The 26,800-nt window shown below is 34.0% G+C and overlaps 1 protein-coding gene across 1 annotated transcript in view; it reads left to right on the plus strand.

The window, feature by feature from the left end:
* The window catches only part of TRPM1 (transient receptor potential cation channel subfamily M member 1), a 187,847-nt gene that overhangs the window by 139,209 nt on the left and 21,838 nt on the right, over positions 1-26,800 (plus strand). Inside the window, exons 20-24 of the mRNA XM_074294964.1 lie at positions 3,049-3,177; positions 3,556-3,807; positions 14,811-14,985; positions 16,251-16,271; positions 18,944-19,088. Of these exons, the coding sequence (XP_074151065.1) occupies positions 3,049-3,177; positions 3,556-3,807; positions 14,811-14,985; positions 16,251-16,271; positions 18,944-19,088 (722 nt within the window). The remainder of the gene's footprint in view (positions 1-3,048; positions 3,178-3,555; positions 3,808-14,810; positions 14,986-16,250; positions 16,272-18,943; positions 19,089-26,800) is intronic.

Below are 26,800 nucleotides of genomic sequence, written 5' to 3' on the forward strand. Positions count from 1 at the left end.
CTCTGTATTCCTCCTGCTGGTCATTTCTTACAGAGCAATAATATTCCATAACCTTCATATACCACAATTTACCCAACCATTCTCCAACTGATGGACATCCATTCATCTTCCAGTTTCTAGCTACAACAAAAAGAGCTGCCACAAACATTTTGGCACATACAGGTCTCTTTCCGCTCTTTAGTATTTCTTTGGGATATAATCCCAGTAGTAGCGCTGCTGGGTCAAAGGGTATGCACAGTTTGATAACTTTTGGGGCATAATTCCAGATTGCTCTCCAGAATGGCTGGATTCTTTCGCAACTCCACCAGCAATGTATCAGTGTCCCAGTTTTCCCACAGCCCCTCCAACATTCATCATTATTTGTTCCTGTCATCTTAGCCAATCTGACAGGTGTGTAGTGGTATCTCAGAGTGGTCTTAATTTGCATTTCTCTGATCAGTAGTGATTTGGAACACTCTTTCATGTGAGTGGATATAGTTTCAATTTCATCATCTGAGAATTGTCTGTTCATATCCTTTGACCATTTATCAATTGGAGAATGGTTCGGTTTCTTATAAATTAGGGTCAGTTCTCTATATATTTTGGAAATGAGACCTTTGTCAGAACCTTTGTTTTTAAAAATATTTTCCCAATTTGTTATTTCCCTTCTAATCTTGTTTGCATTAGTATTATTTGTACAGAAACTTTTTAGTTTGATGTAATCAAAATCTTCTATTTTGTGATCAATAATGATCTCTAGTTCTCCTCTGGTCATAAATTCCTTCCTCCTCCACAAGTCTGAGAGGTAGATTATCCTCTGTTCCTCTAATCTATTTATTATCTCCATCTTTATGCCTAAATCATGGACCCATTTTGATCTTATCTTGGTATATGGTGTTAAGTGTGGATCCATTGGATGGCTTTATTTCACCAGAAAGTGAAGTACATAATATTCACATCTAAGGCCATTATCAAGACAATTCATTTTTTTCTCTAGGAAAGATCTCAACTACTCAAGGACCACCCAAAAATTGAGTATTACCAACAAAGCACTTGGGATTTTGTCAGGTTCAATAAAGTCTACCTCATATTTGATATTTTTTTGAGCCTGAGTGCTTGTATAGAATCTGAATGCCCTTTATCTTTTGTAGAAGAGTATAATAAGACACAAACCGAAATCCAAGGGTCTCAGGGGAAATGTGGGGTATATAAACATATACACACATATTTATATTCCTGAGTGGGAGCATAAGTGAAACAGTGATTTTTAAGTAGTTCCCAAGACTGAATTCAGTGTAGGCAAACCTAAAGTCTTCAGTTCTAGATCATGGATTACATATGCCCTAAAAAGTCACATCATATTTGTTACAAGGTTTTGTTTTTTTTTTTTTTTGTTTTGTTTAGTTTTTTGTTTTTGTTTTTGTTTTTGTTTTTTTCCTAGTGGAAGGAGAAAAATGGGTAGAAGATAAAATAGATGTTTAATTTTAAAATTTTAATTTAATTTAAAAGATATTAAATATTGTCATATAATTTTTTTAAATTAAAGGAGAGTCCTATTTTCAGGGTTCTATTTCATATCTGGTATTAGAAGAACTTCAGGATGGCAGATTTCAGATGCTATTCACTTTAGGTGAAATATCTGAAAGTCATTATTACTACATAATTGTGAAATTTGAGAAAGGAGATTGGGAGCATATATAGCTTTAATTTAAAAAAAAACATCAAATTAAAAGAAAGAGTTTATGGTATTCTAATTAACAAAAGGTTCTATAATTAGATTTTTATTATTTATTCTATCTCTACAGTAATATTATCATACTGGGAAATATATATAACAGATGTTATATCTGTATAATAATTTTATTTATCACATTTTAATAAACATATTATTATTATTTATATTATCACCAGTGATGTTATTAGGTAGGTATAACTGTACAACTTAGTAGTTCCAAAAGGTACAGGGCCCAAAGTTTTGGGGGATTTTTTGGGAAGCAAGTGGAGTTAAGTGACTTGCCCAGAATCACATAGCTAGTAAGTGATTGAAGATAGATTTGAATTCAGGTCCTCCTGATTCTAAGTCCAGTGTTCTATTTACTATACTACCTAAACTGCCCCAACAAAGTATGTTAATATAGAGTATAAATCCACATAGGTTTGGCATGAGACTAAGGCTGGAGCTTTTGCTCCATTCAGCTGGTTCAGTATGTTGTGCAATACTCTGATCCAATCTTCATGTAAAATATTGATTGTGGGTGTGAGTATTATTTCATTCACCCTTTCCCCATCCACTCTTTTTCCAGTTTTGCCCTTCTAAGACCTTAGGACTTGTCAGAAGTTTTTGTGTAAGGTCCCTGAATGACATTCAATAAAATTCTTCCTGCAGGATAACAGATGATTGATTCTAGATGTCCTGAAGAGCTACAACTAGGATTGAATAACTAGGCCTTTGTCCTGAATTCTAAATTTAAAGGATACAGACAATATTTTAAATTTAAATTCTTTAGTGGAATAGAAATAAAATACCTAATATCTTGTGGGTCCTCAATCCAAAAAGAATAATGATATATGAGAGTGAGCTACTAGATAACAAACCAGAAGGAACTTTTCCTCTATCCACAAAACATTTTTCCCTTTGCCTTTACCACCCCAGTGATAGCTCTAGCAATGTCCTTTTGATGCTGTTCTGGGAATCTCTGTCTCCCCTCAATTACTCAGTGTGCCTTAACTGAGGGTGTGTTTTGGGCCATTTGTCTCACATATGTTTTAGGATATCTGTGGTGAGAACAAAAATTCAATTATGTCTCTGGTGTCTAAGCAATTAAACTAAAAATAATCATACAAGAATGAAAAGAGGGAAAAATCAGAGAATGGAACTCTTAAAAGTTAGGGGGACAGCAGCCATTAGTAAATTGGTAGGAATTTTATAGTCAGTCCTAGGAACTATTTAGTCACTTGATATACCTTTATAACCCTCTTTTGGTATCCATCTCCTCCATTCAAAATGAGAAGGCTAATGGGTATTTCTTACAAGTTTTCTTTTCTTTTTCTCTATTTTTTTAAAAAAAGATATCATATCTGGCCTACTTACTGCTGTTTAATTATATCATTTTGGTGAGGATGGAACGATGGCCCTCTCTCCAGGAATGGATTGTTATCTCCTATATTGTGACCCTCGCTTTAGAAAAAATAAGAGAGGTAATTACACTAAATTGCTGCCATAGTCATACTGACAATGTTCCTTTATTTCATATCTAGTTGTTTTTGCTTGTTCTTTATTCTAAAGAACCAAAACATTTAACACACCATTATGTCCAAAATTTTTTCTGTGGAGTAAAAACTTTGCTAAGAAGATCTATAATCTTCAATTATATTTTATTAATTTATTTTGAGATTTATGGTCCACTGATTTCCAAGAACATTTAAATTCACAAATTTAAAAATTCAATGCAAACCAAGATATTCAGGGATAAATTAATATGTCATATATATCTTACATGTGAGAAAACTGAGGATGCGGAAAATTGTTCATTTTGATTTGAATTAGTTACTGTTTCTTTGGCTTTCTGCTTTCAGATACTGATGTCAGAACCAGGCAAACTCAGTCAGAAAGTGAAAGTCTGGCTTCAGGAATACTGGAATATCACTGACCTTGTGGCCATCTCAGTGTTCATGATTGGGGCAGTTCTTCGCCTTCAGAATCAACCATACATGGGCTACGGAAGAGTAATATATTGTGTGGATATCATTTTCTGGTATATCAGAGTCCTGGATATCTTTGGTGTGAACAAATACTTGGGGCCCTATGTCATGATGATTGGAAAGATGGTTAGTACCTGTAATCTTTGACTAACAAAATCAATTTTATCAATGTATTATGACTTGGTGAATAGATTATGATTTTTAAAAATAGATTTTGGCCTTTGGCTTATACTATTTTCTTACTATAAACTATATGTTATGCAGAATCCAATTAAATCAATCAACACATAGGCATTGAATAATTATTATGTAGGAAGTATTTTACTAAATCTCAGAGGAAATATAAAGAACTGTAAGACATTTGGCCTCTGAATCCTATCATTTGCTTGGAAAGAACACAAAGTTAGATAATAATAAGATGTTTAAATAGTAGTTCAAGACATTAATAGATGTCACAAAACATTATATGACCAATATATAGTTTTTTAAAATTTTACTGAATAAATGTTTTTCAGCAAAGTTGACTGTAAAAGGAATTTACTTAAAGCAAATCCTCCTTACCAATTACTTCTATTTTAAAACTAGAAAAACATTTCCATAGGGGAAACCCTCTCAACAGAGAGAAGAAAATTCTGTTGTGTATGAATATTGAGGTTGTAGTCATCCTTACTACATACTAATGAAATAAAGTAGTATAGTAATAGGAATGGAAACTATGGGCTCAAGAGATTTGGATTCATAACCTGCATCTAACATTTACTAGCTGTTTTACCATGATCAGATAGATTAAACTCTCTGAGACTCAGTTTTGGCTTAATCCTACCTATCTAATAGGGTTGTTGCCACCATAAAATGAGGGGGTTAGACTAGATGATCTCAGAAAGATTTCTTCCAGTCTTGGTTCTAATCTTTGGTCACACTTTCAACATTTTGCAACACTTTCTAAATTTTGGAATTTTCCTTCAACCATTAGCTTTCCATATACATTAGCAACTGCACACATTTTTACTTCCATATGTACCTAGAATGGCTGGAAATTCCTGTATTCTGTAATCAAAAGGTCCCAAACCTCTGCTTGACTCCTTTTCTTTGTGGATAGTTTTAATTTATAGTATAACTGGGATGCAATACCACATTTCACCATTAGGTGATACCATTGCATGATAAAAATAAAGCCTAAAAATTGAGGCCACAGATTATGTAAACTGATTATTAATGGTCCATATTATTATTTGGGTAATTACAATAAATATAGAATTTATATAGTAATTGCAAAGTGACCAATTATTTTTTTCATATTGTCATTATTTCTACCCCAAATTTGTTGTGCCAAGTCCTGATTAAGACCTTAACTAAATATCTTATATCAAGTCCCCTTCCCTCCATTCATCTAGCCACCACCTTAATTTAAGTCCTTCTGCCTCTTATCTAAATCTTTGGAACAGCCTCCTAATTGAAGTTCCAGTTTCCATTTATTCCCTCTCCATTTTGGCCTCCATTGAGCTGCCAAAGTAATATTCTTAAAATACAAGTCTAACTATATCCCTCATTCTCTACTGTCTCTAGGCTAAAATATAAACTCTTGAGCTGGTTATTTAAAATACTATACAGTCTGTCTCTAATGTACTATTCCAAGTGTTATTACACATTCTCACCCTTCATGAATGCTACATTCTGACCAAATTAACCTATTTGCTGTTCCCCAAATTCAGAAATATAACTCTTGTCTCCATGAGTTTGCAAAGACAATATTCCACCCCTGAAATACACTCCCAATTCAATTCTATCTCTTAAAACCTTCCTCAAGAGTCAGCTCATGTGTCACATACTATAGGAAGCTTTTCCTCAGCCCCATAACAGATAGAAGTCATTCCCTCCTAAATTTATCACATACAGATTTTATCTGTTTATATGTTGTTCTCCCCCAAGCAGAACAAATGCACCTTCAAGGCAGGAGCTATTTTTTTTAATAATATTATCCCTTGTATTCATTTTTCCAAATTATCCCCCCCTCCCTCTACTCCCTCCCCTTGATGACAGGCAATCCCATACATTTTACATGTGTTACAGTATAACCTAGATACAATATATGTGTGTAAATCCAATTTTCTTGTTGCACATTAAGTATTAGATTCCAAAGGTATAAGTAACCTGGGTAGATAGACAGTAGTGCTAACAATTTACATTCACTTCCCAGTGTTCCTTCTCTGGGTATAGTTATTTCTGTCCATCATTGATCAACTGGAAGTGAGTTGGATCTTCTTTATGTTGAAGATATCCACTTCCATCAGAATACATCTTCATACAACATTGAAGTGTACAGCGATCTTCTGGTTCTGCTCATTTCACTCAGCATCAGTTGATGTAAGTCTCTCTAAGCCTCTCTGTATTCCTCCTGCTGGTCATTTCTTAGAGAGCAATAATATTCCATAACCTTCATATACCATAATTTACCCAACCATTCTCCAATTGATGGACATCCATTCATCTTCCAGTTTCTAGCTACTACAAAAAGAGCTTCCACAAACATTTTGGCACATACAGGTCCCTTTCCATTCTTTAGTATTTCTTTGGGATATAAGCCCAGTCAGTAGTAACACTGCTGGGTCAAAGGGTATGCACAGTTTGATAACTTTTTGGGCATAGTTCCAAATTGCTCTCCAGAATGGCTGGATTCTTTCACAACTCCACCAACAATGTATCAGTGTCCCAGTTTTCCCACATCCCCTCCAACATTCATCATTATTTGTTCCTGTCATCTTAGCTAATCTGACAGGTGTGTAGTGGTATCTCAGAGTTGTCTTAATTTGCATTTCTCTGATCAGTAGTGATTTGGAACACTTTTTCATATGAGTGGATATAATTTCAATTTCATCATCTGAGAATTGTCTGTTCATATCCTTTGACCATTTATCAATTGGAGAATGGTTTGATTTCTTATAAATTAGGGTCAGAACCTTTAACTTTAAAAATATTTTCCCAATTTGTTACTTCCCTTCTAATCTTGTTTGCATTAGTATTATTTGTACAGACACTTTTTAGTTTGATGTAATCAAAATCTTCTATTTTGTGATCAATAATGATCTCTAGTTCTCCTCTGGTCATAAATTCCTTCCTCCTCCACAGGTCTGAGAGGTAGACTATTTTCTGTTTCTCTAATCTATTTATTATCTCATTCTTTATGCCTAAATCATGGACCCATTTTGATCTTATCTTGGTATATGGTGTTAAGTGTGGATCCATATCTAATTTCTGCCATACTAATTTCCAGTTTTCCCACAGTTTTTTCCAAATAATGAATTTTTATCCCTAATGTTGGTATTTTTGGGTTTGTCAAAGATTAGATTGCTATAGATGTACCCTTTTTTGTCCTTTGTATCTAATCTGTTCCACTGATCTACCAGTCTATTTCTTAGCCAATACCAAATGGTTTTGGTGACTGCTGTTATATAATATAGCTTTAGATCAGGTACACTTAGACCACCTTCCTCTGACTTTTTTTTTTTCATTAGTTCCCTTGCAATTCTCGACCTTTTATTCTTCCATGTGAATTTTGTTATTTTTTCTAGGTCATTAAAATAGTTTCTTGGGACTCTGATTGGTATAGCACTAAATAAATAGATTAGTTTGGGGAGTATTGTCATCTTTATTATATTCGCTCGGCCTATCCAAGAGCACTGAATGTCTTTCCAATTATTTAAATCTGACTTTATTTTTGTGGCAAGTGTTTTGTAATTTTTCTCATATAATTCCTGACTATTCTTTGGTAGATGGATTCCCAAATACTTTATACTCTCAACATTTGTTTGGAATGGAATTTCTCTTTGTATCTCTTGCTGTTGCATTTTGTTGGTGATATATAAAAATGCTGAGGATTTATGTGGACTTATTTTGTATCTTGCAATTTCGCTAAAATTCTGAATTATCTTAATAGCTTTTTAGCAGAGTCTTTGGGGTTCTCTAAGTATACCATCATGTCATCTGCAAAGAGTGATAGTTTGATTTCCTCATTTCCTACTCTAATTCCTTGAATCTCTTTCTCGGCTCTTATTGCCGAGGCTAGCGTTTCTAGTACTATATTGAATAGTAATGGTGATAGTGGGCAACCTTGTTTCACTCCTGATCTTACTGGGAAAGGTTGCAGTTTATTTCTATTGCATATTATGCTTACTGACGGTCGTAAATATATGCTCCTGATTATTCTAAGGAATAGTCCATTTATTCCTATACTCTCAAGTGTTTTTAGTAGGAATGGATGTTGGATTTTGTCAAATGCTTTTTCTGCATCTATTGAGATGATCATATGGTTTTTATTAATTTGATTATTAATATGGTCAATTATACTCATAGTTTTCCTAATATTAAACCAGCCCTGCATTCCTGCTATAAATCCCACTTGGACATAGTGTATTATCCTGGGGATGATTTTCTGAAGTCTATTTGCTAATATCTTATTTAAGATTTTAGCATCAATATTCATTAAGGAAATTGGTCTATAATTTTCTTTCTCAGTTTTCGATCGACCAGGTTTAGGTATCAGTACCATGTCTGTGTCATAAAAGGAGTTTGGTAGGACTCCTTCATCCCCTATTTTTTCAAATAGTTTATATAACATTGGGGTTAATTGTTCTTTAAATGGTAGAATTCACATGTAAATCCATCTGGTCCTGGGGATTTTTTCTTAGGGAATTGGTTAATAGCTTGTTCTATTTCTTTTTCTGAAATGGGACTATTTAAGCAATTTGTCTCCTCTTCTGTTAATCTAGGAAGCCTATATTTTTGGAGAAAGTCATCCATTTCACTTAAGTTATCAAATTTGTTGGCATAAAGTTGGGCAAAGTAACTCCTTATTATTTCTCTAATTTCCTCTTCATTGGTGGAAAGATCCCCCTTTTCATTTGTAAGACTAACAATTTGATTTTCCTCTTTCCTTTTTCTGATCAGATTTACCAAAGGTTTATCTATTTTATTGGCTTTTTCATAAAATCAACTCTTGGTTTTATTTATTAATTCAATAGTTTTTTTTACTTTTAATATTATTGATTTCTCCTTTTAATTTTTGTATTTCAAGTTTAATTTTTGGTTGGGGGTTTTTAATTTGGTCTTTTTCTAGCTTTTTAAGTTCCAGGCCCAATTTGTTAATCTTCTCTTTCTCTATTTTCTTCAAATAAGCCTCTAAAGATATAAAATTTCCCCTTATTACCACTTTAGCTGCATCCCACAGATTTTGGTATGATGTCTCATCATTACCATTATCTTGGGTGAAATTATTAATTATTTATATAATTTGCTGTTTCACCCAGTCATTTTTTAAGATGAGATTATTCATACAGAGAATTGACTTTAATTTATAAGAAATCAAGCCATTTTCCAATTGATAAATGGTCAAAGGATATGAACAGACAATTTTCAGATGATGAAATTAAAACTATTTCCACTCATATGAAAGAGTGTTCCAAATCACTATTGATCAGAGAAATGCAAATTAAGACAACTCTGAGATATCATTACACACCTGTCAGATTGGCTAAGATGACAGGAACAAATAACGATGAATGTTGGAGGGGCTGTGGGAAAACTGGGACACTGATGCATTGTTGGTGGAGTTGTGAAAGAATCTAACCATTCTGGAGAGCAATCTGGAATTATGCCCAAAAAGTTATCAAAATGTGCATACCCTTTGACCCCGCCATACTACTACTGGGCTTATATCCCAAGGAAATACTAAAGAAGGGAAAGGGACCTGTATGTGCCAACATATTTGTGGCAGCCCTTTTCATAGTGGCTAGAAGCTGGAAGATGAATGGATGTCCATCAATTGAAGAATGGTTGGGTAAACTATGGTATATGAATGTTATGGAATATTATTTTTCTGTAAGAAATGACCAACAGGAAGAATACAGAGAGGCTTGGAGAGACTTACATCAACTGATGCTGAGTGAAATGGGCAGAACTAGCAGTTCATTATACACTTCAACAATGATACTGTATGAGGATATATTCTAATGGAAGTGGATATCCTCAACATAGAGAAGAGCTAATCCAATTCCAATTGATCAATGATGGACAGAATCAGCTACATCCAGAAAAAGAACATTGGGAAATGAATGTAAACTGTTATTTTTACCTTCTGAATCCAATTCTTTCTGTGTAACAAGAAATTAGTTCTACACACATATATTGTATCTAGAATATATTAAATATATTTAACATGTATAAGACTGCCTGCCATCTGGGGGAGGGGGTTGGGGAGGAAGGGAAAAAATCTGAACAGAAGTAAGTGCAAGGGATAATGTTGTAAAAAATTACCCATGGGATAATTTGGAAAAATGAATTTAAAAAAAATTACCTATGCATATGTACTGTCAAAAAAAAGTTATAATTATAAAATAAAATAAAAACAAACAAACAAAAACAAACAAAAAAAAAGATGAGATTATTCAGTTTCCAATCCTTTTTGGTCTATTTACCCCTAACTTCTTACTGAATGTAGCTTTTATTGCATTGTGATCTGAGAAAAAGGCATTTATTATTTCTGCCTTTCTACATTTAATTTTGAGATCTTTATGTCCTAATATATGGTCAATTTTTGTATAGGATCCATGAACTGCTGAGAAGAAAGTATATTCCTTTCTATCGCCATTCAGTTTTCTCCAAAGGTCTATCATACCTAGTTTTTCTAATGTTCTATTTACTTTTTAAATTTCTTTCTTATGTTTTGTGGTTTGATTTGTCTAAATCTGAGAGTGCAAGGTTGAGTTCTCCCACTATTATAGTTTTACTGTCTATTTCTTCTTGCAATTCTCTTAACTTTTCCTTTAGAAAGTTAGATGCTATACCACTTGGTGCATATATGTTTAGTATTGATATGGCTTCATTATTTATGCTCCCTTTCAGCAGGATATAGTTTCCTTCCTTATCTCTTTTAATTAGATCAACTTCTGCTTTTGCTTGATCTGAGATAAGGATAGCTACCCCTGCTTTTTTGGCTTTACCTCAAGCATAATAGATTCTGCTCCAACCTTTTACCTTTACTCTGTATGTATCGCCCTGCTTTAAGTGTGTTTCCTGTAAACAACATGTTGTAGAGTTCTGATTTTTGATCCAGTCTGCTATCCATCTCCATTGGATGGAAGCGTTCATCCCATTCACATTTACAGTTAAAATTACTAATTCTGTATTTCCTGCCATCATATTATCCCCAGATTATGCTTTTTCCCTCGACCCCCCTGAACCCCTTCCTCGATATTTAATTTATAGACCCCACTTGTGACACGCAGCCCTCCCTTTTTTTAGTATCCCTCCCCCCTCCCTCCAAGTCCCTTCCCTTATTCCCCTTTTCCTTTTCCCTTTTCCTCTCCCCCCTTTTAATGAGGTGAGAGAGAATTCTCTGAAAAACAAATATGTCAATCATTTATTCTTTGAGCCTCTTCTGATGAGAGTAAGATTCACACAATGTTTCTCCCCCTCTCTAAATTCCCTCAGATATGGTATATTTTCTATGCCTCTTCCTGGGATGTAGTTTCCCTCTTTTTATCACTCCTTCCCCTTTTTCTGATACTACCCCCTTCCCTTTACTACCACCCCCCTTTTTTATATCAGTAAAATCAAATTATCCATGCGTACTTTCTATATATCCACAACAGAAATACAGTTCTCAAGGGTTCTGTGTACCTTTTTCTGTTTCTCTTCAGTCTTGTGGATGTAGATCAAATTTTTTGTTTAAGTCTGGTTTTTTTCTTAGAAACATATGGAATTCCTCTATTTCATTGAATGACCATCTTCTTCCATGGAAAAAAATGCTAAACTTAGCTGGGTAGTTTATTCTTGGTTGCAATCCTTGATCTTTTGCCTTTTGGAATATCAGGTTCCAGGCCCTTCAATCTTTTAATGTGGAGGCAGCCAGATCTTGAGTGATCCTTATTGTGGCACCTTGGTATTTAAATTGTTTTTTTCTAGCTGTTTGCAAGATTTTCTCCTTTGTGTGGTAATTCTGCAGCTTAGCCACTATATTGCGTGGTGTTCTTTTTTTAGGGTCTATTTCAGAAGAAGTTCGATGAATTCTTTTGACGTCTATTTTCCCTTCTGTTTCTATTATCTCTGGAATGTTTTCTTTGATGATTTCCTGTAAAATAGAATCTAGGCTCTTTTTTTGGTCATAGTTTTCTGGAAGTCCAATGATCCTCAGATTATCTCTCCTAGATCTATTTTCCAGGTCTATAGATTTTCCCAGTAAGTATTTGACATTATTCTCCAGCTTTTCTTTTCTTTTTTTTTTTTTTTTTTTTTGGTTTTGTTTTATTTTGTTTGACTGATTCTTAGGTTCTCAATGAATCATTCATTTCTATTTGTTCCATCCTGAATTTTCAGGAGTTATTTTCTTCATTCACAGTTTTTAGTTCTTTTTGTATATGCCCAATTTCGTTTTTAAATGAATTATTTTGCTCTATTGAATTTTTTTCCATTTCCCTAATTTTTGTTTTTTAGAGAATTATTTTCTTTTTCCAATTCAGAAATCCTATTTTCTTGAGACTTTTTTATCTTTTCCAATTCATAAATCCTACTTTCTTGAGATTTTTTTATCTTTTCCAATTCAGAAATCCTACTTTCCTGTGATTTTTTTAACCTTTTCTAATTCACAAATTTTGTTTCCTTGCACCTCCTGTGAATTCTTTATTTTTTCCAACTCCAATTTCAGAACGTTGTTATTCTCTATCATAGCTTCTCTTTCCTTTCCCCATTTTTCTTCAAACTCTCTTAATTTTTTAATAGTCTCTTCTAGGAGAGAGTTATGTGATGGGGGGCAGGAATCATTCCCCTTTAGGTTGTTATCTGCTGACTCTCTGCTGTTAACTTCCTCGGGGTTGGATATTCGCTCTTTCTCTGTGTAGAAGGAATCAATGGTTCTTCTTGGCTTTTACTCATATTTAAAAAATCTTTTGGGGTCTGTCCCTGGGGTAGGAAATTATTTATTTATTTATTTATCAGCTTCCTCCCAGATCGGATGGATGCAGTGGCTCCTGCACCTGAGCTAAGAGAGAGCTCTGGGAGAGAGTTCCCCACCCCCTCCCTGGAAGTGCCTCGGAGGTGATTAGCAGGACTGCCCTTTGAGGGCGCTGTGTGTCCTGGCGACTTTCCTGAGGTTTGAGACTGAACAGTAAAGGCGACACAAAACCCAGCCTATGCGTCCCGTGGGGCGTGGATGTCAGCAGCTGATGTGAAAAGTCCCTGCGCTCAAACTGGAAGTGTCTGCCCTGAAACCATGGTCCCTATTTCAAAGGTTCCGCTTCTCTGGGACTTCCGGGGCTGAATTCCACAGCCTCCAGCTGAGCCAGGCACTATCTGTTACCTTGGGCCGTGTTCGCCTGCTTTTCAATCTCTTAACTACCCCCAGGTGAAAGCCCGGACAGCCTAAGTCAGCCACACCCACAGTGCCGAGATCTGTTGAGTCACTTCCAGATTGGGGTGGTTCTAGTATCTGGCTTTATATTTTAAAGTGGCTTGATTGCTCTTCTGAACTGCTGTCTTATAAGCAGAGAAGAGCTAACAACCTGTGCCAGATTCTTCTATCTCAGTGGCTTCTCTGATCCCAGAGCCCTCCCCAGTGCAATCGGCACAATGTGCCACCACCCAACTGTTTGTGGTGGCCTCTTTATTTTTTCCTCCCCTGGGAACCGACCTTTTCTGTTGAAACTCCAGATTCTCTTCAGCTGGTAAGTCGTGCTTCCAGTCCTTGTGGTTTCTATCAGTCCAGCGTTATTTTTGAGGCTGATTTAACTAATTGGTATTGAGGGAAGAAGGGAGCTCACAAAATTGCTTGTATCTTCTCTGCCATATTGGCTCCACCCCCAGGAGCTATTTTTCATTTTTGTCTTTGGATCCTCAAAATAGAGCCCTGCATAGTACTTTTGCAAATCAATAGACACTTAATATATAACTGTAAGATTAGAGTGGATTGTTAGAAGGAGTACATTGATTCTTAGAAGGAAGAATACATCATTTTCATAAGATCAGTCATTCCCCAATTTCACCTTTCCATAGAAAAAGCAAGAGAGGTTTCTCTCTATTAGTCTTAGAAACTAGGATTAACTGGAAATGAAAAGTATTCCCATAATCAAGCCAGGCCATGTAATAAATAAAAAACTGCTTTAAGTTCAAGTCCTGTTTCTGGTACAAAGGCCATGTGATCTCTTGGCAAGTCACTTAAGTAGCTCAGGGACATCAGGCAATCCTTTTAAGATCAAAATTGTAAAAAGATGTTGGCTATTCTGCATTAGTAAAGTAAATTCCCCAATAGAAATTCTGAACACAGATTTGATTTTTAAAAAATCAAGTGAAGATCAAGTCAAAAGGTACTGGGCCTTCTGCCTCTTATCTGAATTCCACGCAAAATTTTCTCACTTGTTGAGTCTGACCCACAGTGAATTCAGGAAATCTACGTTGGGTCCAATTCTAATTAAAGCTACTGAGAAGCCACTCTGTGGTTTAAATTTAATCCAGGTGAAGACGTGAAATTCTAAACAAAAAACAAAAACAAAAACAAAAAAAAAATTAAATAAATTCCAAACCAAAGTTGATCAACATACCTTCTCTATGATTGAGGGAAAAAAAAAAAAAAAAAAAAAAAAAAAAGCTTTAACCATCAGAGTGACTCCAGAAGAACCCAAAAAGCAAACTTCCTAGAAAGTGCTGTGTATTTTTGAACTATCCCCAAACTAGAAACCATATTAGCACTAAAGAATTCACCTGAATAATTTGAGATCGATTATCACATACCGTACATTCTTTTTCTTTTGCTATATATCCTTAGCAGTCTACTCATGCTACTATGCCTGATTTTGCCTTCCATGCTCCCATTTTGTTCCTTAACCTTCCTTTCCCTTGAGTAGTTATTGTTGTTCCTAGAGGAAATGAGAGCAGGGTATGAAGTATTGAATTAAGTTTCTGGAACCTAAGAGGTTTAAAGAGGAGAATATGGTAGAATAAAAAATAAACAGCACAATGACTAGAAAAAAAAGAGACAACCACCATAATTTTATTATTAAATAATCTTTAGTTGATATTATATTACATAATATGGGGTTGAGCGTTCTAGTCTCAACATATTAACATCTATTTTATCCATGCAGATGATTGACATGCTCTATTTTGTGGTCATCATGCTGGTTGTCCTCATGAGCTTTGGAGTGGCCAGACAAGCCATTTTACATCCAGATGAAGAACCTTCTTGGAGACTAGCCCGTAACATCTTCTATATGCCCTATTGGATGATCTATGGAGAGGTGTTTGCAGACCAGATAGACCGTAAGAGTAGAATTCATAGTAAGATTCTGTTTCCTGTTTCAGAGGCAGATGATCATATCCAAATTAATAGAAATACCCATGTTAATTTGGAAATTATGTATTTTTCCATTATTTTATTGGTGGTTGAGTTATTTTAGGGGGAGGAAAATGTTGGTTTCAAGACTTTCATTTTCTGAATATCAATTTTTTTCCTCCTCTCTCTAAGCTTCTCATTATAATTCTGAAAGATTTCCTCAACCCCAAGTCTGGGCCTTGGGAAATAATTCAGTTGACTCATCCAGTTCTTAATGTTTCCTCATCCTAGTCGTGTCAATTCAATTTTCTTTCTATAAGCTAAGGTTTCTCCTACAGAGGAAGCCTCATAGACAGAGCAAACAGGATAACTATGGTCCATATTCTTCCTGTTTCCAATACTAATTTTTATTTCCTTCTATTAACATCCTCCTAATATCTTTTTATGATGATGTGGAAGATAACTATTACATATGTCTGTGAAGTTAAAAATTTTCCTAATAATTTATGTTACATGAGTAATATCACACCATTAACTTATCTCTTGTGGCTTGACTCAATTCATTTTTTTTTTTTAAGTTTTTGAAATAAAATCTCAAGAACATGTTTAGAAACATATAAGAAATAATTATTAAATGTACATTACCAACTCAGTAAGCCAGAAAATGTATAGTTTCATGAAAATATTTGTTTAGGTTGACACTAGTTCTTTTATAGTAGGTAGTATTCAATGGCATTTTTGTTTTTTAAAAAAATTATAATAATGATTTTTAATAGGGGGAAAGGTCAGTTTAGTATTTCATAATTTCCAAAAATTGCATTGACTTTGGTTTTAGTCTACATAAGTATTATATTAAAAATTGATGTACTGTGTTATTTATGTTTGTGCTGAAAAATAGCTAACTTACATTTTGAAGTGATCATCTGCCAAAGGTACTGTGCATTTAAAAATATTTTTAATTGCTGCAATGTTATTTCTATTTCTAATACTTGGAATATATGAATATTGAAAAGATGGATAAAGGATAATTGGTAATTCAAAATTTTACATTTCATTATTTAGAATAGTTCTCAAACTACTGTTTTAAAGAATCCATATACTGTACTGACATTGCAAATCTTAAATGCATTTCTTGGAAGCAAAACAGTTTCTGCATTGTTAATCTTTGGTTTTCATTTTATTTAAAATTATTACATTGTCTTCTCTTCTTTCCTCCTTAAAAAAATAATTTTGCTTTCGGATTGCTGTGTAGTCTATGCCATGGAAATTAATCGTAAGTTTCAAAGGGAGGAGGTAATGAGTTTCATTTAATAAAATGTACTCATTAGCCTTTTCCTTTCACTAAACATTGACATTTAAACTGTACTCCTTCCACAGATAGAAGAATGTCATTTTTATTTCCTTTTGAACTCTGGAGGAAAGCAAATATTGTGAAATGATATCATTGAACATATTTGTTTTTTCATTAACTAATATGTCCTATTTAGTTATATAGAAGCATGGAATTTTTGGAACTTAAAGATCATCCAGTCCAATTCTTCTTACTTTACACATGAGAAAACTAAGGCCCATAATTAAGTGACCTACCCAAAATCACAGAGCAAAGTAGGGGCAAACTTGGTCCTAAAACTTGGGCTTCTGGATTTCTGATTCCTTATGCCTTCCACTTTACCATGATACCACTCTATACCAGACTGTTCTACATATACATACACACAAAAAAAATTAATACTAACTGGGTCAGCAAGAATGACTAAGACATTCAAGTAACCACTCAATCACTGTTTTCTGAGTGAGTAGTCTTTGCCCTAACTCTATCAATTAAGTGCTTCAGAAAATCTTAAATTAGGGATGGGAGAGAACTTAAGAGGCTGTCAAATCCAACCCCTTTTCCCTTTACGAATGAGGAAATTGAGGCCTAAAAAGGTTAACTCATTTGACAGAGTAACACAGCTAAGTATCCCAAGCAAGATTTGATCCTAGGTCTTGCTGATTTTAATTGTAGTTTTTAAAAAAATCAATACCCTAAACATGGCCTTACCAAGGAAACACTGTATAACATTTCTATTATCCTGTGCTTTTATTTTTTCTTTCACATGAAACTTTTGCCAAATGTTTTGCTAAAATATAAGTAAATTATAATTATTATATTCTCCAAATCTAATACTCTAGTTATAGTAGAAAATAAAATTACTCATGTTGATCTTATTGATCACTGCTTCCTTTTCCAAGTGTTCACTCTCCCTTTAATAATATTTTGTAGAATTTTTTCAGAAATTTCATTCAAGCTCAATGGTCTGTATTTTGTAGACATGATGTTTTTCTTTAAAAAAAAAAAAAAAAAAAAACCTTCCATTTGTTCTCCTCTAATCCTGTTATATTTCTCTGCATATAAGAGAGATCTATACTTTCATACATAATTCTCTTTTATCCATTCTATTATGGATATAGAAATGTTCAGTTTATGAGTATTGAAGTTCTGAATAATAAATTAAAAACATAAAATCTAAGTTGACCAATGAGTTCCCCATGCATCCACATTGATTACTTTTGGAGGTTTTTTTTTTTTTTTAAGAATTTCACTCTTTAAAAGATTCCCTTCCCTCCTGACATGCCTTCTTTCCTAGACTCTTAATCTATGGCATCTTACCTTTCTCCCAGTTCTCTAAAACTTGAATTCCAAAAATCAAAGGTATCTCTATGCCTGGTTTTCCTCCCTTTTACTATCCCCAGTTTTAAAATAGCATTGTTCACCTTCTCCAAGAGTTCTCATCTTTTCAGAATCAGTTTAAAAATCTTTTTTGATTCCTTCATTTTTTGAAAAATGAAATTAACATGAAGATAGGTAAAGAAATTTCTAGGAGTTCTGCTCCTAGTGTGTTTCCTGAACTCTTTTATTTCCTTTCTTTCTTTCCAGGTGGTTTTTATTATACTCCAATAACAGAACTGATCATCCTTTCTCCACTGTTTTTTTTTTGTTGTTGTTGTTGTTGTTGTTATTTTGTTGTTTTTTTTTTTTTTACCTCTGATTTCTAACAAGCTTCTCTTCTTTAGTTCCTGTAATTTTTTCACATGAACATGGTATTCTTAATATACAGTGCTGCTCTGCCCAGACCAATACATCTTTTACCTTTTTTTATTTTTTTAAAATACCCTTCCATATTTATTCCATGGATTTCATCCCAAGTGGCATTGATGTCTATGAAGTCCACTGGCTCCTTTTATTAAAGGTGGTAAGAACTGATTTTAAAACCAGAAAATGTAGTTTCAAATCCTATCTCTGATGTCTACTGATTGTATGTCTCTGAACAAGTTACTTGCTTTCTCAACACTCTGAGCAGATTTGTAAAACTGTAAGTCATAGACAAGATAATGACCTGCATTCATCTGTGAGTTCCTTATGCCAATGAAATCACCAATCCAATCCCTAACCTAGTATCTTGGTTATGATAGCCATTTAATAAATATTTGTTCAGTTGACTTGTATTATCTATCAGATTACTGCAGCAAGTTTTTGGAAACTCAGTGTAGTATATAAATGAGAGACAATGGAGCAGTAAGTAATTATACATAGCACTGTGCCTCTTCTATTTATATATCTAGTCAATGATCCTGATCAGATGTAGTTATAGAAGATTAATATGAACATATTCTTTTGCATATTCTGATATTTATATATTCCTCATCATATTATCTTCTAAATGCAAATTCTAAAAACTTTATTTGCTTACACTCAAAGCAAGAGTCAGACTTTGGAAATGCTTCTCCCCAAATCTTTTTCCATTCCCAGTAAAGCAGAGACAACAAAATCACAATAATGTTTTGTTTGTCTTATTTTCTATGGAGCAGAGAATTTTACATAAATTTCATTCCTGAATTCTTTTTAAAACATTGTTTTAGAAGTTAAGCAAATACTAAAACAAAAAAAAATGTATTTTTCTTTAGCTCCATGTGGAGAAAACCTGTTTGATGAAGAAGGCAAAAGACTTCCTCCCTGCATTCCAGGGGCCTGGCTCACCCCTGCTATCATGGCTTGTTATCTCTTGGTAGCTAATATTCTGTTGGTGAATCTGTTGATAGCTGTTTTCAAGTAAGTAAGTTTTAGGTCTATGTGATCATTCATATATAATTTGCTTTGGGAAACATTTTGCAGCTTAACCTTGGGGATTTCTTATAATGTCAGGGCAGCAAAATGAAAATTTCGTTGTAATTTTGAAGAAGGATGGAATTTCTGGCATTAATCAAACTTAATGAATTCACAGATCAGGAATGAACACTTAAATAAAATGAAATTTAATTTTTGGTTATCGTTTTGAGACTTTAACACACATTTTATTCTGAAAGGTTTTCTGAGATGAAAGCTTCCTTAAGACAGAAAGTTTAATTAAGTTGTGCTTTCAAATTAATTAACTAAAATACACTTTATTCTCATGTGGAGAAGGTAATTTTAATTTTTATGAACATTTTTTTTCCTGTGAGCTTACACAAGGATATGTGTTGCCTAGATCTGTTAAACACAACATCAATACTGAAGGAAAGAGATAGGCTTAAATTATTTTTATAAATGGTCTTTTTAAAAAAAAAAAACTGGGTCATTTGAAAAACTCCAAAGCTGAATAAGTATATTATACAGAACAATACTGAATTAAATGGTATAGATAAAAATAGCAAAAATAATAACATATATATATATATATATATATATATATATATATATATATATATATAAAACACTTTAAGGTTTACAAAGCACTTTTCTCACAATTGTCCTAGAAAAGTGATTATAAAAAGTTATAAGGTATAAAAAATAATATAAATTTTGAGGATGAAAAATTATGGAGTAGGGGGTCAAACAACCTACCACAAAATCTTAATGCTGGAAACCTTAGAGAGCATCTATTCCAATCTCCTTTATAGATGAGGAAATGGAGGTCCAGAGACTTAAGTTTACTACTTGTCCAAGGAAAAATCTATAATCAGAGTCTAGCTAGGACCCTGGACAGTATTCTTTTTTTTTTTTTTTTTTTTTTTTTTAAACAGCAAGCTGACTCCTCATGTAATGGAGCTAAATTGGTGAGTATACAAACACAAAAACAACTAGTTAATAATTCAACTGATTCTGCTAAAATGTGAAGTAGGATTTTTAAAAATTATTTTTAAATTGGTTTAACTGGTTGTTTGACCAAAATGACTGGCCAGGTTCAATTTAATTTAATTCAGCACATACTTATTAATCACCTACTATTTGTAAATCCAAAAAGATAATCAATCCAATAATTTGTGCATAGACCTAGCCAAATTTTTTTGAATAAAACTTTCTGAGCCCCTAAGTAAATACAATTTTTCTTTTTTTTATTTCAAAGATGCATTAATTACATGTAGATTACAAGCATTTACATGCCAATTTGTGTTCTGTAAAATTTGATTTCCATAACAATTTTGTTAGATAGGTAGTGAAAATACTGTTTCTTACATTTGCTAGATGTGGAAACAATTTCTTTCTTTTTTTAAAAAAAATAGCCTTTTATTTTTCAAAAAACATACAAAAATAGTTTTCAATATTCACCCTTAGAAAACCTTATGTTCCAACTTTTTTCTCCCTTCCTCCCATCTTCCCCCTCCCCTAGACAGGTAAATAATCCAACATAGGTTAAACATGTATAATTCTTCTAAACATATTTCCACATTTATCATACTGCACAAGAAAATTATATCAAAAGGGGAAAAATGAGAAAGAAAAAAGCAAGCAAACAACAGCAACAAAGGTGAAGATACTATATTGTGATCCACATTCAGTCCCCCTCTTGATGCAGATGGCTCTCTCCATCGCAAATTTATTGGAATTGGCCTAAACAGTTTTTCTAAGAAAATAGTGAATAGGTATCAGAAACAAATGTAAAATACTTAATTTAATTACATATAAGTGAAATTTTAGTGAGTAACAGGTAGATAACTCAATGCAAAAATCCTGTAATCATTCTTATTTGGCTTTGGGAGATATTTTATATTTACATTTGAATATTATATATATATATATATATATATATATATATATATATATATATATATATACATATATATGTATGTATATACTACACACACACACAAACACAAACACACACACACAAACACAAACACAAACACACACACACACACGCACACTTCTCCTAAGGCAGATCTTTATGCAGTGGTTTCATTATTTAAAGAATATTCATGTTCCAATATACTAGTATTCTTTGGTTTGTTCCAGTATTGTAGTGTATTTCTGTTCTTCTGAGAATTAATAACATTTAAAGTAAAATCATATAAAAGTATGTCTCAAGAGAAGCCAGAAGGTTGAACAGCTTATTCAGTTTACTCTATCTTCAACTCTTTTTCCAATCCCTGTATACTGCTAGAAACATAAGGTCCTATCTTTCAGCCTCTATCTCCTATGATCAAAGCATAAACTTAAAAGAGTATGACTACATATAAATGTTGGTCTTCTCTAGACTGAGACACCAGAATATTAGGAATTTTTTTCTGAAAAGGCCTTCTCTTTAAACTTTTATCTGGCCAAAGGAAAAGTTAAGAGTCTGGATTCATAGTTAAAGATACAGTTTCAAATTATAGCCCTAGAGATTTCAGAAAAATAAAAATAAAAGACCTGTATAAATTGATGCAAAAGTAAAATGAACATAACTAGGAAAAGATTGAATACAATGTCAGTTAACATTGCCTGATGATCAACTATGAATGACTGTTCTTAGTAACACAATGATCCAAGACAAGTACAAAGGACTCCCAAAGGAAAATCTATCCATATCCAGATAAAGAACTGATGGACTCTGAATGAAGATCAAAACATATTTTTCCACTTTTAAAAGTTTTTTTCTTTAAATCTGTTTCTTCTTCCACAACTATGGCTAATATAGAAATATGTTTTGTATGATAGTACATGTATAACCTATATCAAATTGCCTAACGTTTTCAGAAGAGGGGAGGAGAGGAAAGGAAGGAGAAAAAATTGGAAGTCAAAATCTTGTAAAAATGAGTGCTAAAAATTGTCTTGACAGGTAATTGGCAAGGGGAAATAAAATGCTATTAATTTTTTTTTAAATTCTACTTAAAAAAAAAAAAAAACATAGCCCTCCTACTTATTCCTTTGTTTGGACAAGTCACTTAAGTTTTATTATGCACGGCGATTTGGACTTGATGGCCTCTAAGATCCATCATAGCTTTAAATTGATTCCTTCAACTCTGAAATCTCAGACTTGGATGTGGTACACAAACATATTTCAGAAGTCCCAGAATAACTATAACTAGGGTGAGGCCTTAGAGGCTTTGCTCGAGGCAGAGAACTTATAGGTACCAGCGGCACATTCCCTCCTCTGCACAGTCTCATCTCATTCCAGGGGACCTTTCTTCCTTTTTAACTACTTAGAACATTTGTGGTATCAGGACTTAGTTCCTACCCACAGCAGCCACACCCAGTTGAGCTTACTTTCCCATCCCAGCCCCACTTGACTTTTCCTCTGCTACAGTAATTGCAAGTTACAATTCTGGCATCAGCATATGTTTCCAATTGGCTCTTTCTTTCCAATTTCTTCTAGTTCAGCATTTTTTTTACATCAAATTACATCAAAGATTGTAAGTGCAGGAGAAGGAAGAGAAAAAAAATCAAGAAATGTCACTCTTTAGAAGTAGCAATGATAAGATTTCAATGGTAAAATTGCCTATGATGAGAAATAAAACTATGCACAAATCTTAGGAAAATAAAATGACCATCTTAATTGTTGATCACATTTTTGAAGCTAATAAAAAATCCTAGCTATGTCATTAAAAATAATTACAGTAATTAAAAAAAGTTTACAGATATTCAAAAAAGACTAGTACCTTTGAAATGAGGGCTTGCTGAGGTCTTTGCATGACTGCTCTACCTTTTGTGTCCATCTGTCATCCATCTCATCTGTGGCTCCAAGTAGCTGGAGCATATGTAGTGGCCATACTCCAGTAAAACTGTCTTAGCAGACAGGGTAACCCAGGTTGAGGGTAGCTGCTGGATATCAGACCTATTGATTAATTAGGGGACGGTCTACCCCAAACACAGGAAGACTTCTCTGGTGGAATAGGCAGATGTGAACAATTTGTGCCAATGGATCATGAAGGTGGTGGCAGCAGGCACTATGGGCCACTTAAGAGTTTGGCCAGACATTAAAGATGCCAAGATCATCTCCACTGCATCCTGGGCCATGGCCAGTCATTTTGACTTTTGTTCTGTCATTGGACTCTGATGAGTCTGGAAAAGTAAGACCAATGACTTCAAGCAGTTCTGCCTCACTTAAATCCAATTTATGTTTGAGTCAGAAGATATTCTCCTATTATTTTATCATTTTAATCTATCTTAAAGTCCTATTGTGAGAGGAATTGATAAAGCAGCAGGTTTAAATATATGCCATGTCATATGGTAATCTTCTCATTAAACTGAAGCAGCAGTGGAATTTGACAGCACCTTGAATATCTGAGCAGCCTTTTTTAAGGGTCATATTGCTCACCTCCTCCCATGAGGAAAGGGCTAGAAAAGATTCCCTAAAATTGTTTTATGCACCTAACTTAACCATGGTTTGCTTACTACAGAAAGCAAGGTTACTACCTGAGGTCAAATACACAAAAAGTATATTTTTGTGAAGATGAAAATAATTGCACTCACCATGGAATATACACATGCTTATGGACAACACAAAATCCAGTAGATCTGAAAAATGAAATAGTTCTTGTTGGAAGAATTCAGCAAGGATCACATCAAAGCTGACAAATGAAGGCGCCCTTACTTAAGTTGGAGCTGGATACCCATTTTTCTAGAGTGATTACTATGATAGGGAACACCGTGAAGCTGGAGTTAAGTTTCATAACCAAATCTAATTTAGCCAACAAGCTTATATGGCTTCCAAAAAGAATGATAGGATCATGACAATGTGATTGCCACTTGGTGGGAAAGTGCCACGCCACTATCATCAGTGCATATTCTTACATAATGAAGATCCCTGATGAGGTCAAGAAAAAACTGTATGAAGACCTGAAGACATTCATCATCAACATGTCTAAAAAAGACAAGCTTATAATTCTGGGTGACTTTGACATTAAAGTAGGCATAGACTATCAGATCGTCACTGATCACTGAAGACTTGTGCCTCTCATGATCTTCTCATCAGCTATTAATACAGTCTTCTATTTACATAAATGCAACAAAAATTTATGGATATATCCTAACAACAAACATTGGCATTTAATAGACTATATCATTATAATGAGAAGAAACAGACAGAATATGAATGCTAAAGTGTTGGAAAGACTGCTGGACCCATCATATACTTATTCTCTCCAAACTAAACAATCACTTGGAACAGAAGGCTTTGCAAGGGTGAATGTTGAAAAATTACCCATAAATATGTTTTGTAAATAAAAAGCTTTAATAAAAAACTAAACATTCATATTTAATAAAAGTAGTGTCCCCAAGACAAGATGACTACCTAAAGACTCAATGACACCAATATATCAAGTGAACAATTTGTTGCTGACTTGGAAGGAAAACTGAACCAAAAGATGATTGGTAACTGAACCAAAAGATGGTTGGTAACACTGGAGCTGAAAGAAGTGGGAAGCTTTCAGAGATTTGGTATTCAGCACCACATTTACTCATCAGAACCAGAATACTCACAAACATCAAATTGGTTTTATGAAAATGATGGAGAAATTCAAAAGCTGCTAAATAAAAAACAAGAACTCTACAGGGTTTATACTACTACAGGATAGTTTTCCTAAGAAATCAGTGTCTAATTTCATCAAAAGTAAAGTGAAAGTGAAGCTTAGAGAGATATGGGAGAAGGCAGATGGGATTTGCTGATAATAAAAATCTAAAGCAATTTTATGATGCCCTGAAGGCTATTTGTGGGTCAAATCTTTGGTGCTACTACTCAGCATGGAGTCATATTAATGGAGCCATACTAATCTATGATAAGAACCCTGAGCCTAAGGAGGTGGACTAAATTCTTCCATAATATTCTCAACAGGAAGTCACCAACCAATGCTGAAGCCATTGACTATTTACCCCAGGTTGAAGTCAATCCCTCTCTAGCCAAACCTACAACTGAAGGAGTTTTAAATAACACTGGGCTCCTCTCATGTGCCAAAGTAATGTTGATTCCATTCCAGCAGAGATCTACAAAACTGGAGGTCCACTGCTTATTCAAAAGCTGACAAAAATCTTCTGGGTTATATGGCAAGAGGAGATTATCATTCAGGAGATTAAAGATATCTCCACTGTCCATCTCTACAAAAGAAAAGGGAATAGATTGTCTTGTGAAACTCCCCACAAGGTATGTGTGTGGGGGGGAGGGGTTCTTTCTTGTCATTGCCAGCAAGATTCTTGCCAGAGTCTTCCTTAATAGGCTAATCCTTAATCTGGAAAATATTCATCCATCTAAGAGCCAGTGTAGTTTCAGAAAGGTCCAAGGAATGGTCAACATGGTGTTTGCTGGTCAACAATTCCAAAAGAAATTACAGGATAACAGAAATTTGTATATAACATTTGTTAATCTCACCAAGCCCTTTGATATTGTCAGTTGGGGGCCTGTGGAAAAGTCATGGAAAAATTTGCATGCCCAGAAAAGTTCATTAGTATTGTATGTCACTTTCAGATGGGATGCACATATAATGAAAGATGCTCTCATGCTTTCCCAGTCACCAATGAAGTGAAGTAGGTTTGTGTGTTTACTTCCAGACTTTTTATCATGTTTTCAGCAACAATGTCAGATATCTTCAATGAAAACAAAACAACATCAAATTCAATTGTTGCACCAGTAGTAAATTATTTAATTTGAAAAGGCTGAAGTGAAGGGAGAGTTGGTGCCTGACATTTTATTCACAGATGATTGTATACTCATATCACTGTGCAGCCTCTTATTCTGAGAAGCAACAGGTCAGTTCTCTTCCCCTTATACTAACTTTTGTACAATTAAAACCAAGAAAACAGAAGTTCTCCACCAGCCAGCACTGCACTAATGCACCATCCATATATAGAACTGTCAGTTATAGCAAATGAAAAAATTCTGAATGAATTCTGAATGCTATGGATAAGTTCACTTAACTTGGCAATATACATTCCAGGGATATACATTTAGATAATGAGGGTGATGCACTTTGCTAAAGATGGTTCAGGGTTGGGAGGCTCTGAAGTAAAGTGTAAGAGAAGAGATTTTAGATTGCCTACAGACCACTGTGCTGTATTGTGGTATTCTTGTGACACATAACCACTTTATCAGTACTTAGACAGAAAACTGAATTGCTTCCATTTGAATTGTCTTCAGATGATTCTGAAGATCACTTAGCAAGATAAAGTATCAGACCCTGAAGTCCTTTCTTGAGCTGAACTGCTAAGCAAGAGCACAACTCTGATGGGCTGGCTACATTCTAAAAGACTATTTATTTTTTTTGGAGAATACACACAAAGAAGGCACTTACAATGGATATCAGAAGAAGCAATACAAAGATACTTTCAAGATTTCTCTGAAGAACTTTGGTATCAAAGTGAAATAGAAGAGACACTGGCAAAGGATTATCCAGCATGTCATGCCCACATCAAAGAAGGGGCTATGTTCTATGAGCAAAACAAAACTCTAGTAGCTTAAAAGAAACACATGATATACAAATTTGGAGATACCTCTATCTCAAATATTCATAAAGACTATGTGCTTGGCTTGTGATAGAACTTGTATTGGTCTGATTAGCTACAGCTGAACATACTAAACATTGATCCCAACATCA

The sequence above is a fragment of the Sminthopsis crassicaudata genome, chromosome 2, assembly GCF_048593235.1.
Source record: "Sminthopsis crassicaudata isolate SCR6 chromosome 2, ASM4859323v1, whole genome shotgun sequence".
In the NCBI taxonomy this organism is placed as follows: domain Eukaryota; kingdom Metazoa; phylum Chordata; class Mammalia; order Dasyuromorphia; family Dasyuridae; genus Sminthopsis; species Sminthopsis crassicaudata.